The sequence below is a fragment of the Corylus avellana genome, chromosome ca6, assembly GCF_901000735.1.
Source record: "Corylus avellana chromosome ca6, CavTom2PMs-1.0".
Classification (NCBI taxonomy): domain Eukaryota; kingdom Viridiplantae; phylum Streptophyta; class Magnoliopsida; order Fagales; family Betulaceae; genus Corylus; species Corylus avellana.
Genome location: NC_081546.1, coordinates 6,859,871 through 6,874,474, shown reverse-complemented (window position 1 = coordinate 6,874,474; position 14,604 = coordinate 6,859,871). Strand labels below are relative to the sequence as shown.

The following is a 14,604-nucleotide window of genomic DNA, read 5'->3' as shown; positions in this document are numbered from 1 at the left end:
CCTCACACTTATAAACTAACTACAAACTCCCCATATTCGATATGAAATAATTCCAACAATCTCCCTCTTATATATCGGGCCCTAGGTCGAAGCAGAGACGACCCATTTCTCCTGTGGACGTTGGGCTAAGACTTGGTTGAACCTGGGCTTTGATACTAGTGTTGGGTAGTCTTGGGCCTCTCTTAACCTAAAAACTAGTTCAAGAAGTGACGATTTTCTTCACACTTATAAACAGACCACTAATTCATTGCACAACCGATGTATGATAAGCTCATCAGATGGCTTATCTTCTCTTCTCACGATGCAACGCTTACGCCCCAAATAAAACATATTGGTCCTACACTAAAACTGAGGTGGTCTCTTTGATGAAGTTGGAGAGTGATTCCCACTCTCCTTTTGTGCGCGTGCCACAAACGATACCTCCCTTTTTTTCTTTTCAGATTAATTGTGATGGGAACTAGGATTTCATACATTGATGCAGCTGTGGTAGTAGCTTTTGCTTCCCTCTCTCTCTCTCTCTCTTTCTCCAATGGAAAGTGGACTTCCCATGCTTAACTGTCTCTTGCAGCACACACTAAGAAGCCTATGCTCATGTCCAGATTCTTCCAATTCTTCCAAGTGGGTCTACGCTGTTTTCTGGAGGATCCTTCCCAGGAATTACCCTCCGCCCAAGTAAGAAATGCATGATTACTAATTTGGTTAGAGAAGTTCATTTTCCATGCTCATGTGTTTTCTTGCAGGTGGGAATATGGAGGGACTGCTCTTGATCGCTCCAAAGGAAACAAAAGGAACTGGTAATTAATAAGTTACAAAGAATCGTTGAAACCCCTCCCGTCTCCCAATTCTTGTTGCTAAAATTAACTGCATGCCTTTTTGGTTTCAGGATTCTAGTGTGGGAAGATGGCTTCTGTGATTTCTTTGAATGTGAACGAGCCGGGAGTGGTTACATAAAGGGGAGGTTTGGAGCTGACATCTTCTTCAAAATGTCTCATGAGGTGTACAATTTTGGAGAAGGGTGAGAGTTCATACATATTTTCAGAATGCTGTTGAAGAAAATGAATGAATAAGCAGTATGGTTTCTGTTTGCAGATTGGTGGGGAAAGTTGCAGCAGATAATAGTCACAAATGGGTGTTTAGAGACCCGCCAAGCGATGGTGATCCTAGCTTTGTCTCCTCCTGGAATGTTTCCATTGAGCCTGTAAGGCAACCGATATTATAACCTTTTGCAAAAAGTTATCAGTTGATCATATGTAAAATTCACTCTTTTTCCTTCGAAATCTGACCTCTCTTGATATCTTCCTCTTTATAGCAACCAAGAGCATGGGATTTTCAGTTCAATTCAGGCATTCAGGTTGGTAACAACACAAGTCAAAAATAGAAGAAGAGAATTAATTCCCACTTGAACTTATTAAAATCACCTTATTTTGACAGACAATTGCCATCATTTCTGTTAGAGAAGGCATAGTTCAACTGGGCTCATTCGATAAGGTACCTAATCTGCCTGTTTCTCTCATAATTCTTCTCCAAAAATCTATATCAATTGGCTAATAGGCTCTTCAGATTGTGGAAGATCTCAATCTAGTGATCAGCATACAGAGGAAGTTCAGCTATCTTCAAAGCATTCCCGGGGTCTTCGCCATTCAAAGACCATACCTTCCTATCCAACATCCGTACGTGATCAAACCCAGTACGCAGACGCTAGAAAGCCATGAAACAACATCTTTCTCAATCTATAACAAGCGACAATTAACCGGAGTGAAGAAACTTTTCGACGACAAAACAGAGGATTCTCCCATAAAGTCGATCAACTTGGGCTGTAACACTCCACAAAACGGCATTGCAGGAGCACCCATTTGGTCAATTCCACCTCTTTTGCAAACTATGCCTTGCAGCCTTGGAGCACTCCTAGCAAAGCTACCTTCTGTCCCTCCATCTTATAACCCCATTGAAGCTCCCAACACTGCTCTGCTCGACGGCAACATCGATGGCTCGAATCGGCGAGTTCAGGTCAACAATGGCGGAATTCAGAATTCCAACATGAAACTGGAGTACTCTTCCTGTCATACAGATGCAGCTCAAGAAGAAAAACCCATATCTTCCATACATCATAATCTAGATCAAGGAAATGGGTTAGTGATGGAGTTGGGTTTAGACCTCCAAGGGAGGGTGAAGCTGCCTTAAATCTTAATTAAAATTTGTCACGTGAAAAACACATGTTTTTTTAATTAGTCGTTTGATTGTGCACCGCTCTACCTTGTTGTCGATGAAGCATTAGATATTAATGTAATTAAGTAAGATTTCCTTCACGTCTATATTGCAACAAAACCAAGATTGTGCCTGAAACCCCGACAGTAATTAAAGGTCATGGCATTGGTCGTTTGGGATTTATTTGCCAAAGTAATAAGAGTAGGCAATGATTGATACAATATTGAAAATAACAGATGGTACGTTACTGTTCAAACACAATCTAAACTGATGTAATTAAACTCTGCTTTTGTTGTCCATATCCTTTATTCGTATTGGCAATGCCATGATCCCCATCGATGGATGATGGATCGGGTGAAGTAGTGGCAATTGGGATGGTGGGGTTCGGCTCCCATGGTCCATCCATTTGGCCAGTAATACTCCACCATAAGGGCTGGTCCCCGGAGACAAATGAGAGAAGAAAAAGAAGAAAGATATAATTGAGACTAGATGAAGTTGTAGGTGACATTTAGTACATATCTAGCCCCCCCGACACACTGGATGGTCCCCAATCTTTAGCCCTTTGATTCTGTTTGTGAGATAGTAAGAGTTTGATTTTTGTTTTGAGACATCATTTAATGTAGCTCCAGCTGGTTAGAAGGTGACGTGTAATTAAGGCGGTCAATTTTTGACACAATTTACGAATTTGACACGATATTAGTAGTTAAGATTTTGTATAATCATGTTGGAGTCAATTCAAGTCAGCCCCTTTAATGAAATGGTCTATTTCGGGTCAAATTTATGAACTCATGGTAATAAAATTCATAATTTTTTTTTTTCTGCATTTTGTTGGGAAGAAAATATCTCACCTTGGGCCCACCTATTTGCACTTATTTACAGTATGCTATCACCCACTCACCTTATGACACTTGTGCATGCAATTTTTTGCACCTGGGAATGAAAGGAGAAATAAGGACCTTTATTGGGGCTCTCTACCTGCTATCCTACGGATCCTTCTCCTAGGGAATCCAGAAAGTCTCTGTCTCTCCCTCTTTCTCTCCCCATAAATCTCACATACATCTCACTATTCACACACTGATTTATGGATGAATAAAGATAAATTTTCATTATATTTGCTATCCACAAATAAAGATACTGACTTAAGCATCGAAAAGTCTTCGTTTCCAACCGAAGACCCTTTGACTTTGCCCATGTTTTGCAAGAACACCATGGCCATACAAAAAGTTCTCTTATAGTTCAACCATGAAGAAAAATCACTAGGTAACAAAATTCCACGACCAGAAAATGCACCAACACATTTAAATTTATATGCAGGTCGAAACAGATTGCATTTGGGTCAACACAAGTTATCCAACATCCAACATCGCTTGTTTATAACATGATTATAAGTCTACTTATCATGTTTTTATTTTATTTTCTAATTTTGTGTTTGAATAAACCAAGCTTAGAGTTATCATTGTTTGAGGGAAAGAATGCACTAAAACAGAAACCGTTTTAAGGGGACCTCTGTGTTGTCTCTGTAGGTCACTGTATAGTGGTTGATATGTGTTTCTGTCTACCATAAATATGACTAATAATGCAACACAAAACAGCTCGGATCAATCCCGATGAAGATTCCCTATATTGCTTCTGTTCTTATGCCATAATATTATTTGGGACCCATTTCAGTACCAGATTTTTTGCTGCTGACAAACTTATGGCCACAAGCAAAACTGTTACAATGATAGGCTCAGTTTGTTTTGACGTATAATGTGTTTTTGTTTGACAATATTTTTCAGTGTTTGACTTGTATGAAAAATGAGTGATAATGAATAAAAACTCAAATTCAAAAATACTTTATGGGTTAAAAAAAAATTATTTTATGAAAATTAAAGAAAGTTTTTCCGATCAACCGAAAATATTTTCGGTTTGATCATGAATTTCGATAAAATAAATTTTTATCAAACTCATAATCTTTGTTGGGGTTTATTGAGATGATTATCATGTTAGGAATAGGGTTGTTAGGTTTGTATTTGTTGGTGTTGTTACTGTACACAATAATTGATGAACAATATATAATAATAAAAAAAAAAGAGATTAAGAGAGAGAGAGAGAGTCGACACACAGATTTACATGGTTCGGCAATTTGCCTACGTCCACAAAGAGGCGACTGTATTTTTACTCTTAATGATTCAAAATTACATCATACATATATATAGAAAAATCCTAAACCCTACTTATACAGACTTATTAAGGAAATTTCCAAAATATCCCGTACTGTACCGTGGGGTTGTTGCCCCCACACCCCCACAAACTAATCGTTCCCCCCTCCCCCCGCAAACTTAATTACGCCATGGGCCAGTAGACTCCTGCTCTGTGAACATCGCTAACGCGACATTCACTCCGCTTCCGTCACTAATGTGACATTCATTCTGCTCCCGTCTACTTGGCCTTTCACTTATTAGAAAAGGGAGGCCTGATGTATAAAAGGAGCTCATTTTTATTGATAAAATCATCTCATTGGTAATTTGTTAAAATTGGGGTGAAGGACTTGGCGTTCTCAAAGTAAATAGAAATTTTCTAAAATCCGTTTATGTTTGATGTGATTGCCTCATTATAGGTTGCAAGACAAAGGCTTCGCTGGAGTTGTACCAAAAACATATCACGTTCGTACTTTTTCCTTGTTTGTATAATGTGCCCAATGGGACTATTTTTTTTTTTTTTTTTTTGAAATCGAAACTTCATATATTAATTAGAACTTTGCTAAGCTAAAACAAAAGGATGGATACACGGAGGATAATCAGCCTCCCACAAATGCTCTTCTTGTAATGATAAAGCTAGCTTTGCATTTCTATGGGCCACCCCATTGGCATTCCGAGAAATGTGCTCCATTCTCCACTCTGTGATATTTTCTAGCTGGTGCTTAACATCTTGAATAATTGTCCAGGACCTGCCCCCACCAACTTTCTGATTGTGGCAGGTGTTGAATTACTTCTAATGCATCCCCTTCCAATACAACCTTCTGCCAGCCCCTTCTTGCACAAAACGCCACCGCCTGCTTCATTGCCAAAGATTCTGCAAGTGCTACATCCCGTATGTAAGGTCTTCTATCGCAATAACTGGCCAGCACCGTACCATCATAGCTTCGGGCAACTAAGCCAATCCCCATACCCCCTCCTTCAGGATCTATAGAAGCATCCCAATTAATTTTGACAAATCCTTCAGGAGGCTTCTTCCAATTCATATCGTGATTAGCTGAATTGAGCATACGATTGCCTTATGTATTTGCATCACCTGCTCATACTCTTCCAGATGAGCCCTCGCTTTTTGTACAACAGCTGCAGGTGAACTCATGATCCCTTTAAACACCACAGAATTCCGGCGGAGCCAAATCTGTCTCGCTACTACCACAAACAACTGTATCTCCTTCTCCTCCAATTTTTCCATCAAGTTCCCAACAAGGTGCCCAAAATCCGTTTCATTGCTCAGGCTTTTCTGTAGTTTGCGGCTGCATTCCATCCAGACATCTTGAGCCGAGAGGCAACTTCACAGTACATGGCATGGGGTTTCCTCTATACGCTCGCAAAACGGACATAAAGGATCAGGTGTAATATGTCGACGGTAAAGGTTTCCTTTGGTGGGCAGAACATCTTGGCAAGCTTTCCAGATAAACAATTGCTCATTTCTGGACCCCTTCGGTGCCCATATGTTCCGCCATAAATTCCTTGCAACCTCCATCGACGAACATGATCCCCTCCCTGCTTCCCCCAAGGATTGAGTAAGATGATAAGCACTTCGAATAGTAAAAATTTCATTTTTTGTTCCCGCCCAATAGGACTTTGACAACTCGAAGAAGTACCTCGACTCTTCACAATTGTGCCAACCATAACTCATAGCCGGTACTAGCACGAATAGGAAAATATATTTTGGTATTGTTTTTTAAATAATTATTATTTTAATAACCGTATGGATATTTTGGTAAGAAAAATATAAAAGTGCTTAATTTGATTAAGGTGTAGTAGCATAAAAGTTTCGCTGTCACTTTTTGAATGATTAAAGGTGTGAAGAAAATTGCAGTGCTACTTAAAAGAGAAAGTTCACATATCCCCTTAAACAATCACTTAATTCATAATTTCTTCTGTAAACTATCAAAAATTGTCAATGTGGCATAACGATGAAAATACTCTTAATAAAATTCAAAAATAAAATAAAAAGAGAGTGGAATTTAAACATTTATAAATAGAAAAATAAAAAGACAATTTAATGTTTGTGAATAGACTAATTAAGCGTATACTCATTGAAAAATAAAAGGACATTAAATGTTTAAACATGTATACATAGAAAAATGAAAAGAAAATTCAATGTATATGAATAGACTAATTAAGAGTATACTTGTTGGAAAATGAAAGGACATCAATTGTTTCTAGATAGATTAATTAAACATTTACAACATAGAGAAACCAAAAGACATGTAAATGTTTATGCTACACAGCCTACACTAATCACATGTATACACATAGAAAAATGTTTCTAAATAGATTAATTAAAGAGAAATGCTACAATTTTTTTTGGTGTTATCATTATCCTACAAAAATATTATTATTATTATTTTTTTTTTAAAAAAAAAGGAAAAATGTACTTTACCCCCTGAAGTTTGACATCTTTTTTAATTTGAACCACAATTTTTAAAAATTTGCAATGTACCCCTCCTAAAGTTTTAAAAATGTTTAATTATAACCATCTATTAATCATTGTCTTCTAAGAAGACGGAAAGTGAAATGGGACAGCAAAAATTTGGTGGACGATGTCCTTACTTCTTCTCAATTGGAGACTTTTTATCCATCTTATGGGCCTTCTCCAAGATCACTTGTGGGGCAATGTGAACTTACCTGTGCCGCGCGCCTTTGTCCTTACTTCATATACTTTTGTTTGTGCCCATAAAATTTAAGGTTTTTATAAAATATCCCCCAAAACTAAATGTTTACCCCAAATTTTTATTTTTTAAGATTGTCCCCCGCCCTTAAATGTCCAGTTTCACTCTTGCTTGTCATGAACTTTTTCCCTTTACTCCAAAGACCTTCTCATGCTCACACCTTTCACCTTTTTTCCTACTTCAAAAACCCTTATACAAACCTATGCCATTAACCGTCACCTTCTACTCGAAGGATACCTTGAACTTCGTCTTTTCCGTCCCTAATGAATTTGTTTCTTTGATGGGCTTCTTGGTCTCTTTTTCATGCTTCGTTGAGCTTTTAACCCAACTATTAATAAATACAAAATTTTAGCAATAAAATTAGCTGGCTCTATGATATGGGGCCCTCCTGACACAGCTAGAACAAGTTTGGGTCTACAGGTTCACTTAGGGGTGCAAAGGCGGTTACGGTTAGCGGTTAGTGGCAATAACCGCTAACCGTAACCGCCTTAGCGGTTAGTAGATTTTACTAACCGCAACCGCTAACCGCCTAGCGGTTAACGGTTAGCGGTTAACCGCCGGTTAGCGGTTAGCGAAATAGATAACCGCCCGCTAACCGCTTTTTTAAAATTGGGCTTTTTTTTTGGGCTTTTTGGACTTATTTTTTTGGGCTTTTTTTTACCCTCATTTTTTTTTCTTGTATTTTTAATATCTTCTTGGGCCCAATTGCTATAAAAAGAGCCCATATTGAAAAATCAAAAATATTTGACCCAAAATTTACATTTACTTGTACTTTAAAAAAATTTCCTTAAATATTAAATCATAACCGGTTAATTATTTAAATTCTTATCATATTTACTTATAATCTTTTTTCTTTGAATTGAACTTAATATCTAATGGTAAATGGTAATGTTCAAACTCCTAAATCCTAAATTCCTAAAGTATCTAATAATGCTTTAATTAAATTGTAGACTTGTAGTTATAAGTAATATATTGTTTAATTCAATTGAATCAATTGTGATTATCATTGTACATGAATCATATGATTAACTTGTAGACTTATGACTTATGAGTTATGTCATATTATATATGTATTATTTATTATTATATAATCATATGATTTAATGATCAAGTCATCATGTGATATAATCATATCAATTATAGTGATAATATATAAATTATTAAAATTATAATGATAATACATTAATACTTAAATTGTGTTTATAAGTAACACATTGGTCATTGTTTAATCTAATGTCAATTACTTAATTTGATATTATACGAATCATATCATCATTGTACATTAATAATATGATTCACTTGAAGTCTTGAATAAAGTATTTGAATTGTCATTGAATCATATGATTAAGTATTGATATTATACATTTATATTATTCATATACATATGTAGACTTATATAGACTTATAACATATATAGACTTATAAGTTTATAACATACATTGAAAATAAGTCTCTAGATATTTAATTGTTGTATTAGTATGAATTGGTATACTTATAAGTTATGTCATATTATATATGTATAATTTGTTATTATATAATCAAATGATTTAATGATCAATCTCATATGATATAATCATATAAATTATAGTGATAATATATTAATACTCAAATTGTGCTTTAATTATTTTTTTTAAAAAAAATTGTGATTTAATGATCAAGTGATTATATGACATAATCATATAAATTATAGTGATAATATATTAATACTCAAATTGTGATTTAATTATTTTTAAAAAAAAATTGTGATTTAATGATCAAGTGATTATGTTATATGTATAAATATTTTTATAATTATAATTATAAAAATATATTATATAAAAAAACGGTTAGCAGTTAGCGGTTACGGTTAGTAGACCCAATAACCGCTAACCGCTAGGCGGTTATAGCGGTTAGGCGGTTAGCGGTTAATGCGATTAAACGGTTAGGCGGTTATGGCGGTTAGCGGGCGGTTTTTAACCGCCCGCCTTTGCACCCCTAGGTTCACTCCGATGACACAGCTAGACCAAGTTTGGGTCAACAGGTTCATTCCGAGGCCCAATTATCCCCAAGGAATGAATCAATTATTCTGTATTACATTACTTTGTAAAATATTTTATAAGCCTGACATTTTTCATTACTCCCGCAACACAAAGGAGTCGAAGGGAGAAAGATGAGAGAATCTTATATGTTTGTGAAGCCAAGTTCAAATGGTCAGAATTCGGCTCCATTGCAGCTCTAATTATCAGCAGATCAACATAACTTGCGGAAAAGAAATGGACGCTATAAACATCAAACAAACAAGAAGCAGGCATTGGAATCATACAGCAGCAATTCATTAAAGCCACAGATTCTTTGACTGAATTTACAGAGGGCAACGGAAACTGATAACAATCTGTCTATTGTTTGTTCAAATGAAGCAGGAATAAATAGAGCACTATATACATAATTAGTATCTAAATAATCTTCTTATAGGACCCTCCATCCCACTGGAATCTTACTGATGGACATGTGGGTAGCAGCAAATAGGATAAAATTGAGGAAAAAATCAAAAGCACTGAGATGATTCTTTCATCCTCCCCCAACTTAGTCAAAGCACTTTAGATGATTCTTTAACATTTTGCTTAAGCGCTGCCAAAGGCCCAGCGAGGTTTAGCAGGAGTGCGCCTCAGTGCCTTCACTCCCAATGGGTTGTTCTTGCTCTGTTGAAAGCAGGAATTACATGGATGTAAGCAAAAGGAATTTCAGATACTGAAAAAACATGTAAAAAAACGAAGTTGAGTTGCTCCTTACCGTCAAGCAGGTCCCTGCATTAACGTTACAGACGGGATAGTCATGCGGGCAGCAGCTGTAATGGTCATCACAGCAGGTGGCAGACTCGAGCGGGCAGCATCCCCATGCAAAGCAATAGTTTGCATACTCATAGACACAGCAGCAAGTGTTGCTCTCAGGACAGTTGTAGTAGTTATCACAGACAGTTGGGGGCTTTATCGGAGATGGCGGAGAGGGGCCGGGGTTGGGGGGGTTCTGGCCTTTCTTGATAGGGTAAGAGGCCTCCATTGCAATACCACATTTGCCGGTGGCAGTGCCATCCAGATTGCGCTCCATCCTGATATACCCTGCCTCTCCCCAGCTTCCACCCCATGAGTTCCTCACAATCCAGTAATCAACACCATTTTCTGTGCCATATCCAACAGCAGTAACTCCATGGTCCAGTGCTGTCCCGCATCTTCCGGTGAATATTCCCTGAAGAGAGATGGGGGAAACCAAAATATATTTAATTATATTGGTTCTATGCCAAATTAGAAGAAGCTATCAATGATGTTCCAGCTTCAAAAGTATCCAAGCTAGTGCAATCCAATTGCCTTTACAAACAGATTCACATGAAGGGTTGCTGAGTGTCTGGGTCTGCTGCTCGTTCCTATATAACATCTCTTAAGAGACAAAGTTCGAATTCAAGACCTTCAACTTTGATGCCATGTTAAATCACCATTTATTTCAAAAACTTCAACTAATAAGAATGTGTTTTATTATTTAATTTATATTCTAATACTCACCTTTCTCATGCGAGCTCAAATGCAACACGTGAAATATTTCATTGAAATGAGAAGTGAATCATGAAGACATAGCTCAAACTCAAACCTTTGTTTTGATATCATGAGAAATTACTACTTATCCTAAAAGCTTAAGTTAGCAATAAGATGAGATGAATTGAATCATTTAATTTATATTTTAACACTCTATTCTTTGAATGAAAAACTTTGTTGTCAACAGAGCTAATGATCTCCTTCAGACCCTTCCCAAGCCGTATAAATCTTAAATCATAAACGGATATAATCTTACCGATACGTAAAGCTGGAATTCCCTGCCACCTCCTTCAATGGCAATGCTGACAGGCTGATTAGCAACTGCCTTTTGCAATGCTTTCTCGTTGTTTACGGGAACATCTTCATAGTCATCAATAGTAACAACCTTGGCATTTTTCTGCATAAAACAAAAGACAAAAGAAAGAATGAGAACAATTACGTTCCTAGTTCAGCTTTCTTACTTTGTTTTTTCCCCAGATAATTGCTACTAACCCGGTATGTATCACATCTGCCATCAGAAGCTTTGTAAGGATAATCTTCTTCACTGTCGATGCCACCATTGTTGATGATAAAGTCAAAGGCATAGTCCATTAGACCCCCATTGCATCCTTCATTATATGATGTATCACAGTCTACCAGCTCCTGCTCTGATAGTGAGATCAAATCCCCTGTCACTATCTTGTTTATCCCTTCCACGGCAGAAATTGTCGAGAATGCCCAGCAACTCCCTTCATTTCAAATCAATACTTGAGTTAATAAAAAATCATATCACAGCTCATTAAAATCAAACAAAGTGCTGTAAGCATAACTAGCCAAAATATAATTGATACAAGAAAAGCTTTTAGGCTTGATTTGCAACCACAAAAGCCTATAACACTTTTTTAAACTAAAAACAAAAATTACCTTAAAATACATTAACAAACATTCTATCTCTCCCATATAAAGTGAAGATTAGATTACCCTAAACTTAAAAAAATTTTAAAAAGATTTGATGAGATTGAATCACCGACCTCCAATCAGTCCACGTACCATTTAATATCTAATGAGAAAATTTTCAAATACTACTATTATTTTATACTTTAATGGTTTGATTTTAATGTTTACACAGCCGCCCCACGGGTGTGAAAACTGCTATGTCCAGTGGGCCCGTTATGTCGGCGGCGGTTGTAGAACAATTCTGTCCAGACAGCAGACCCAAAAATATCTCAATTTCAGGCAGGAATGCAACATCACCCGTGAATGATAAATTAATAAGTCTGAACAGAAAACTGCAGCATACGACCCAAATACGAATTTGGATCCTCGTCATTTGAATAAAAACTTTAGCATACTTAAAGCATTTTCAATATTAAAAAATTAAAAAAAAATTCAAGCTACCAAGACTTGGTAAACTGGGCCTCAAGTTCAGTTCCGGATGACGATCGTGGTAAGTGGTAAAATACCAAGAGTAATTCTATATTTTAAATTTTTTTCTCATAGCTATTTCACAACGTTGACACAAAAGTTCTAAGAACATCTTCAAGAAAATAGGCAAATCTTTTGTAATAATAGTATGTGACTATTATTCGCGTTATAAGATAATGATAAGATAAAAATGGTCCAAAAATACCTGAAACTGAAAACCAATCTACAGAGACCAAAATCCGCATATCCTGGAACAGTTATAGGGACAAAATTGTCTTCGCACGTGTCAACGAAGGTCATCTGATTTTTATTTTTTTTTTATTTTTTTTCAGTCTCTATATAATCTTTGCAAGAATCAGTATTAATTTTACACCAAAAATTTATTTGTATTAATCAGTAAAATAAATTATAGGCATGTGGCTATACCATCAAGAAAATAGTCACAATCAAACTCCTAAATTAATCAGAAATAGAAAATTTCCTTACTTTGACCGAGCCAAAGCAATTTAAACAACAATTAACGTCATGGAAATAAGCCCACAGCAACAAATTAGACATCTTTTTTCTTTGAAATGAACAAATTAGACATTTAAACTAATATGGTTCAGCTATCCCAATCCTACACCTTCACTACGAAGAAAAGGACAACAGTAGCCCCACAACTTTAACACTCCGGTAATGTCATATTTACCCTTCCACGGCAACAGTAAGGAAAAATAAGTGATTAAGACAAAATTAAAATAATCAAAATTAGATTTTTTTTTTTTAAATTAAAATAAATACTATTCAAAGGAAACTCACCACAACTCCCTTGGTCTTTGACGTCAAGGACTGCACCTTCCTTCCTCCAATCAACGGAATCGGGCAACTGATCGCCGACACGTGGCTCATAACGATCACTCCTCTTCGAAAGCCTCTTCTTGTTACTAAGCTTGGCACCCAGGTACGTAGACCGGTACTCCTCGTTGGTCAGATCGGCGAACCGGTTCAGCCCGACCTTGTACGTCCGGCTCTCGGCGCTGTTGTGCTCGTCGATGAACCGGAGATTGTCTTTGAAAATCTCAAATCTCTTCTCCTTCTCCCCGATGGCGTTGTAGGCCTTTCCGTGCTTCGTGAGCCACGCCTCGTATACCGCCATCACCTCCTCGTCGGTCCTCCAGCTCGATTTGCCGCCGAGGCTCTCATCGTACGAAATGATCGACATGTCCAAGGCCGACGATAGCGTGAAGATCATGAACAGGAAGATCGCCATGGTTGAAGGTGATCTGTACGAACCCATTTCTTTTTCTCTGTGCTTGCTTTTTCAGAGAGAAAGGATTCTGAGAGTGTGCGTGGAAAAGTGAAGAGGGGAAGGTGGTCTTATAAAGAAAAAGCACGGCCGTGGTATTTAATATTGATTATCTATTAACAAGAAAAAATAAATACAGGAAATACGTAGCTAACAATTTGGACGAATACAACTAAGAACCACGTGGATATGATTTGATTGGTTGTTATTCCCTCCGCTCCTGGTGATAATTTAATTTTGGAATATCTTAGGTGCGTTTGGCAAAGGGTCAGACTAAACCCAAAAACTCAAAAAATTATTCTTAAAATAACCAAACGTTTTTATTTTTTACATTATATCAATCACTTTTTATTACTATTCAAATAAAAAAATCACTACAAAATAAATTTTTTCATTTTTTTATACTAAATATTTTTATTTTTTTTTTTATATTAATTAGATCTCTTACAGTACCGTTTCACTCCATTTTTTTTTCATTTTATTGCCAAACACAGCCTTAATAAACTGATAAATGTATTTTCTTTTTTTATTTCATTAGAATTTAAAAATATTGGATTCTCTAAACAGACAAACGGTACGTGACAGATGAGGGAGTATCGATGGGCTGGGTGAGAGAAAGAGACCAACACACGGAAACACAAGAGGGTGGGTGTGGGAAATGGTGCATTGGATGTGGCGTGGGTTCACGCGCCGGTGAAATCCTGAGCAAACAGAAGTGATTTGACCGCGGTTAAGACTTTGATTTTTCTCACGCATGTGGGTCGAGCGTGGTTAAGTGGGTGGAGACGGCGGGGGAGGGAGACTATTGGTTTCCTCCTTCTGCGAACTGGGGTTCGCCACGTAGTATGACATTATTTGGTGCCTTGGGTAAGTGGGTGACCGTGACTGTTCTTTTGTCTTTTTGTGGGACCCACTCAAAGCAGGGAGTGACTTTCGCGTTTGCATCAATTATTTCGTCGTCTCCTTTCTTAGCTCACTTGGCCTCCTCCCTTTTTTTATCTTCTTTTTTAACACCTTTAAATTTTTTATTGTTTCTGGTTTTTCCTCTTTTGCTTTTCTCATCCCTGCTTTTGTGGGTAATTAATCAATGGAAAATAGAAAAAGGGTGTAATTAAAATTCTCAATGCAAGGGGTCGTAATCAAAATTCAAACCCAATTTTCTGTTTCTGAAAACAAAGGAAAAAATTAATTTAAGATTCATAAAGGAAATGGTTTTTTTATCACATGCTTAC

At 36.8% G+C, this 14,604-nt stretch overlaps 2 protein-coding genes across 3 annotated transcripts; one reads left to right on the top strand and one right to left on the bottom strand.

Annotated features, from left to right (window-relative positions):
• The first annotated feature begins 495 nt into the window (after nt 1–495).
• LOC132184729 (uncharacterized) lies at nt 496–2,407 on the top strand. Of its 2 annotated transcripts, none has more exons than XM_059598464.1 (7): nt 496–672; nt 741–794; nt 884–1,015; nt 1,090–1,198; nt 1,310–1,351; nt 1,432–1,488; nt 1,561–2,407. In XM_059598464.1, the coding sequence occupies exons 1-7, from the start codon at nt 530–532 to the stop codon at nt 2,179–2,181; spliced, it is 1,158 nt and encodes a 385-aa protein (XP_059454447.1). In that variant the 5' UTR covers nt 496–529; the 3' UTR covers nt 2,182–2,407. The 2 variants fall into 2 exon arrangements, with proteins under 2 accessions (XP_059454447.1, XP_059454446.1); XM_059598463.1 differs by having other exon boundaries at nt 1,552–2,407.
• Nucleotides 2,408–9,403: 6,996 nt separating this feature from the next.
• LOC132183848 (cysteine proteinase mucunain-like) lies at nt 9,404–13,431 on the bottom strand. Its single transcript, XM_059597305.1, has 5 exons — nt 12,886–13,431; nt 11,173–11,408; nt 10,937–11,077; nt 9,887–10,339; nt 9,404–9,795 (listed from the first exon to the last, which is right to left on the bottom strand). The coding sequence occupies exons 1-5, from the start codon at nt 13,361–13,363 to the stop codon at nt 9,718–9,720; spliced, it is 1,386 nt and encodes a 461-aa protein (XP_059453288.1). The 5' UTR covers nt 13,364–13,431; the 3' UTR covers nt 9,404–9,717.
• Nucleotides 13,432–14,604: the final 1,173 nt, after the last annotated feature.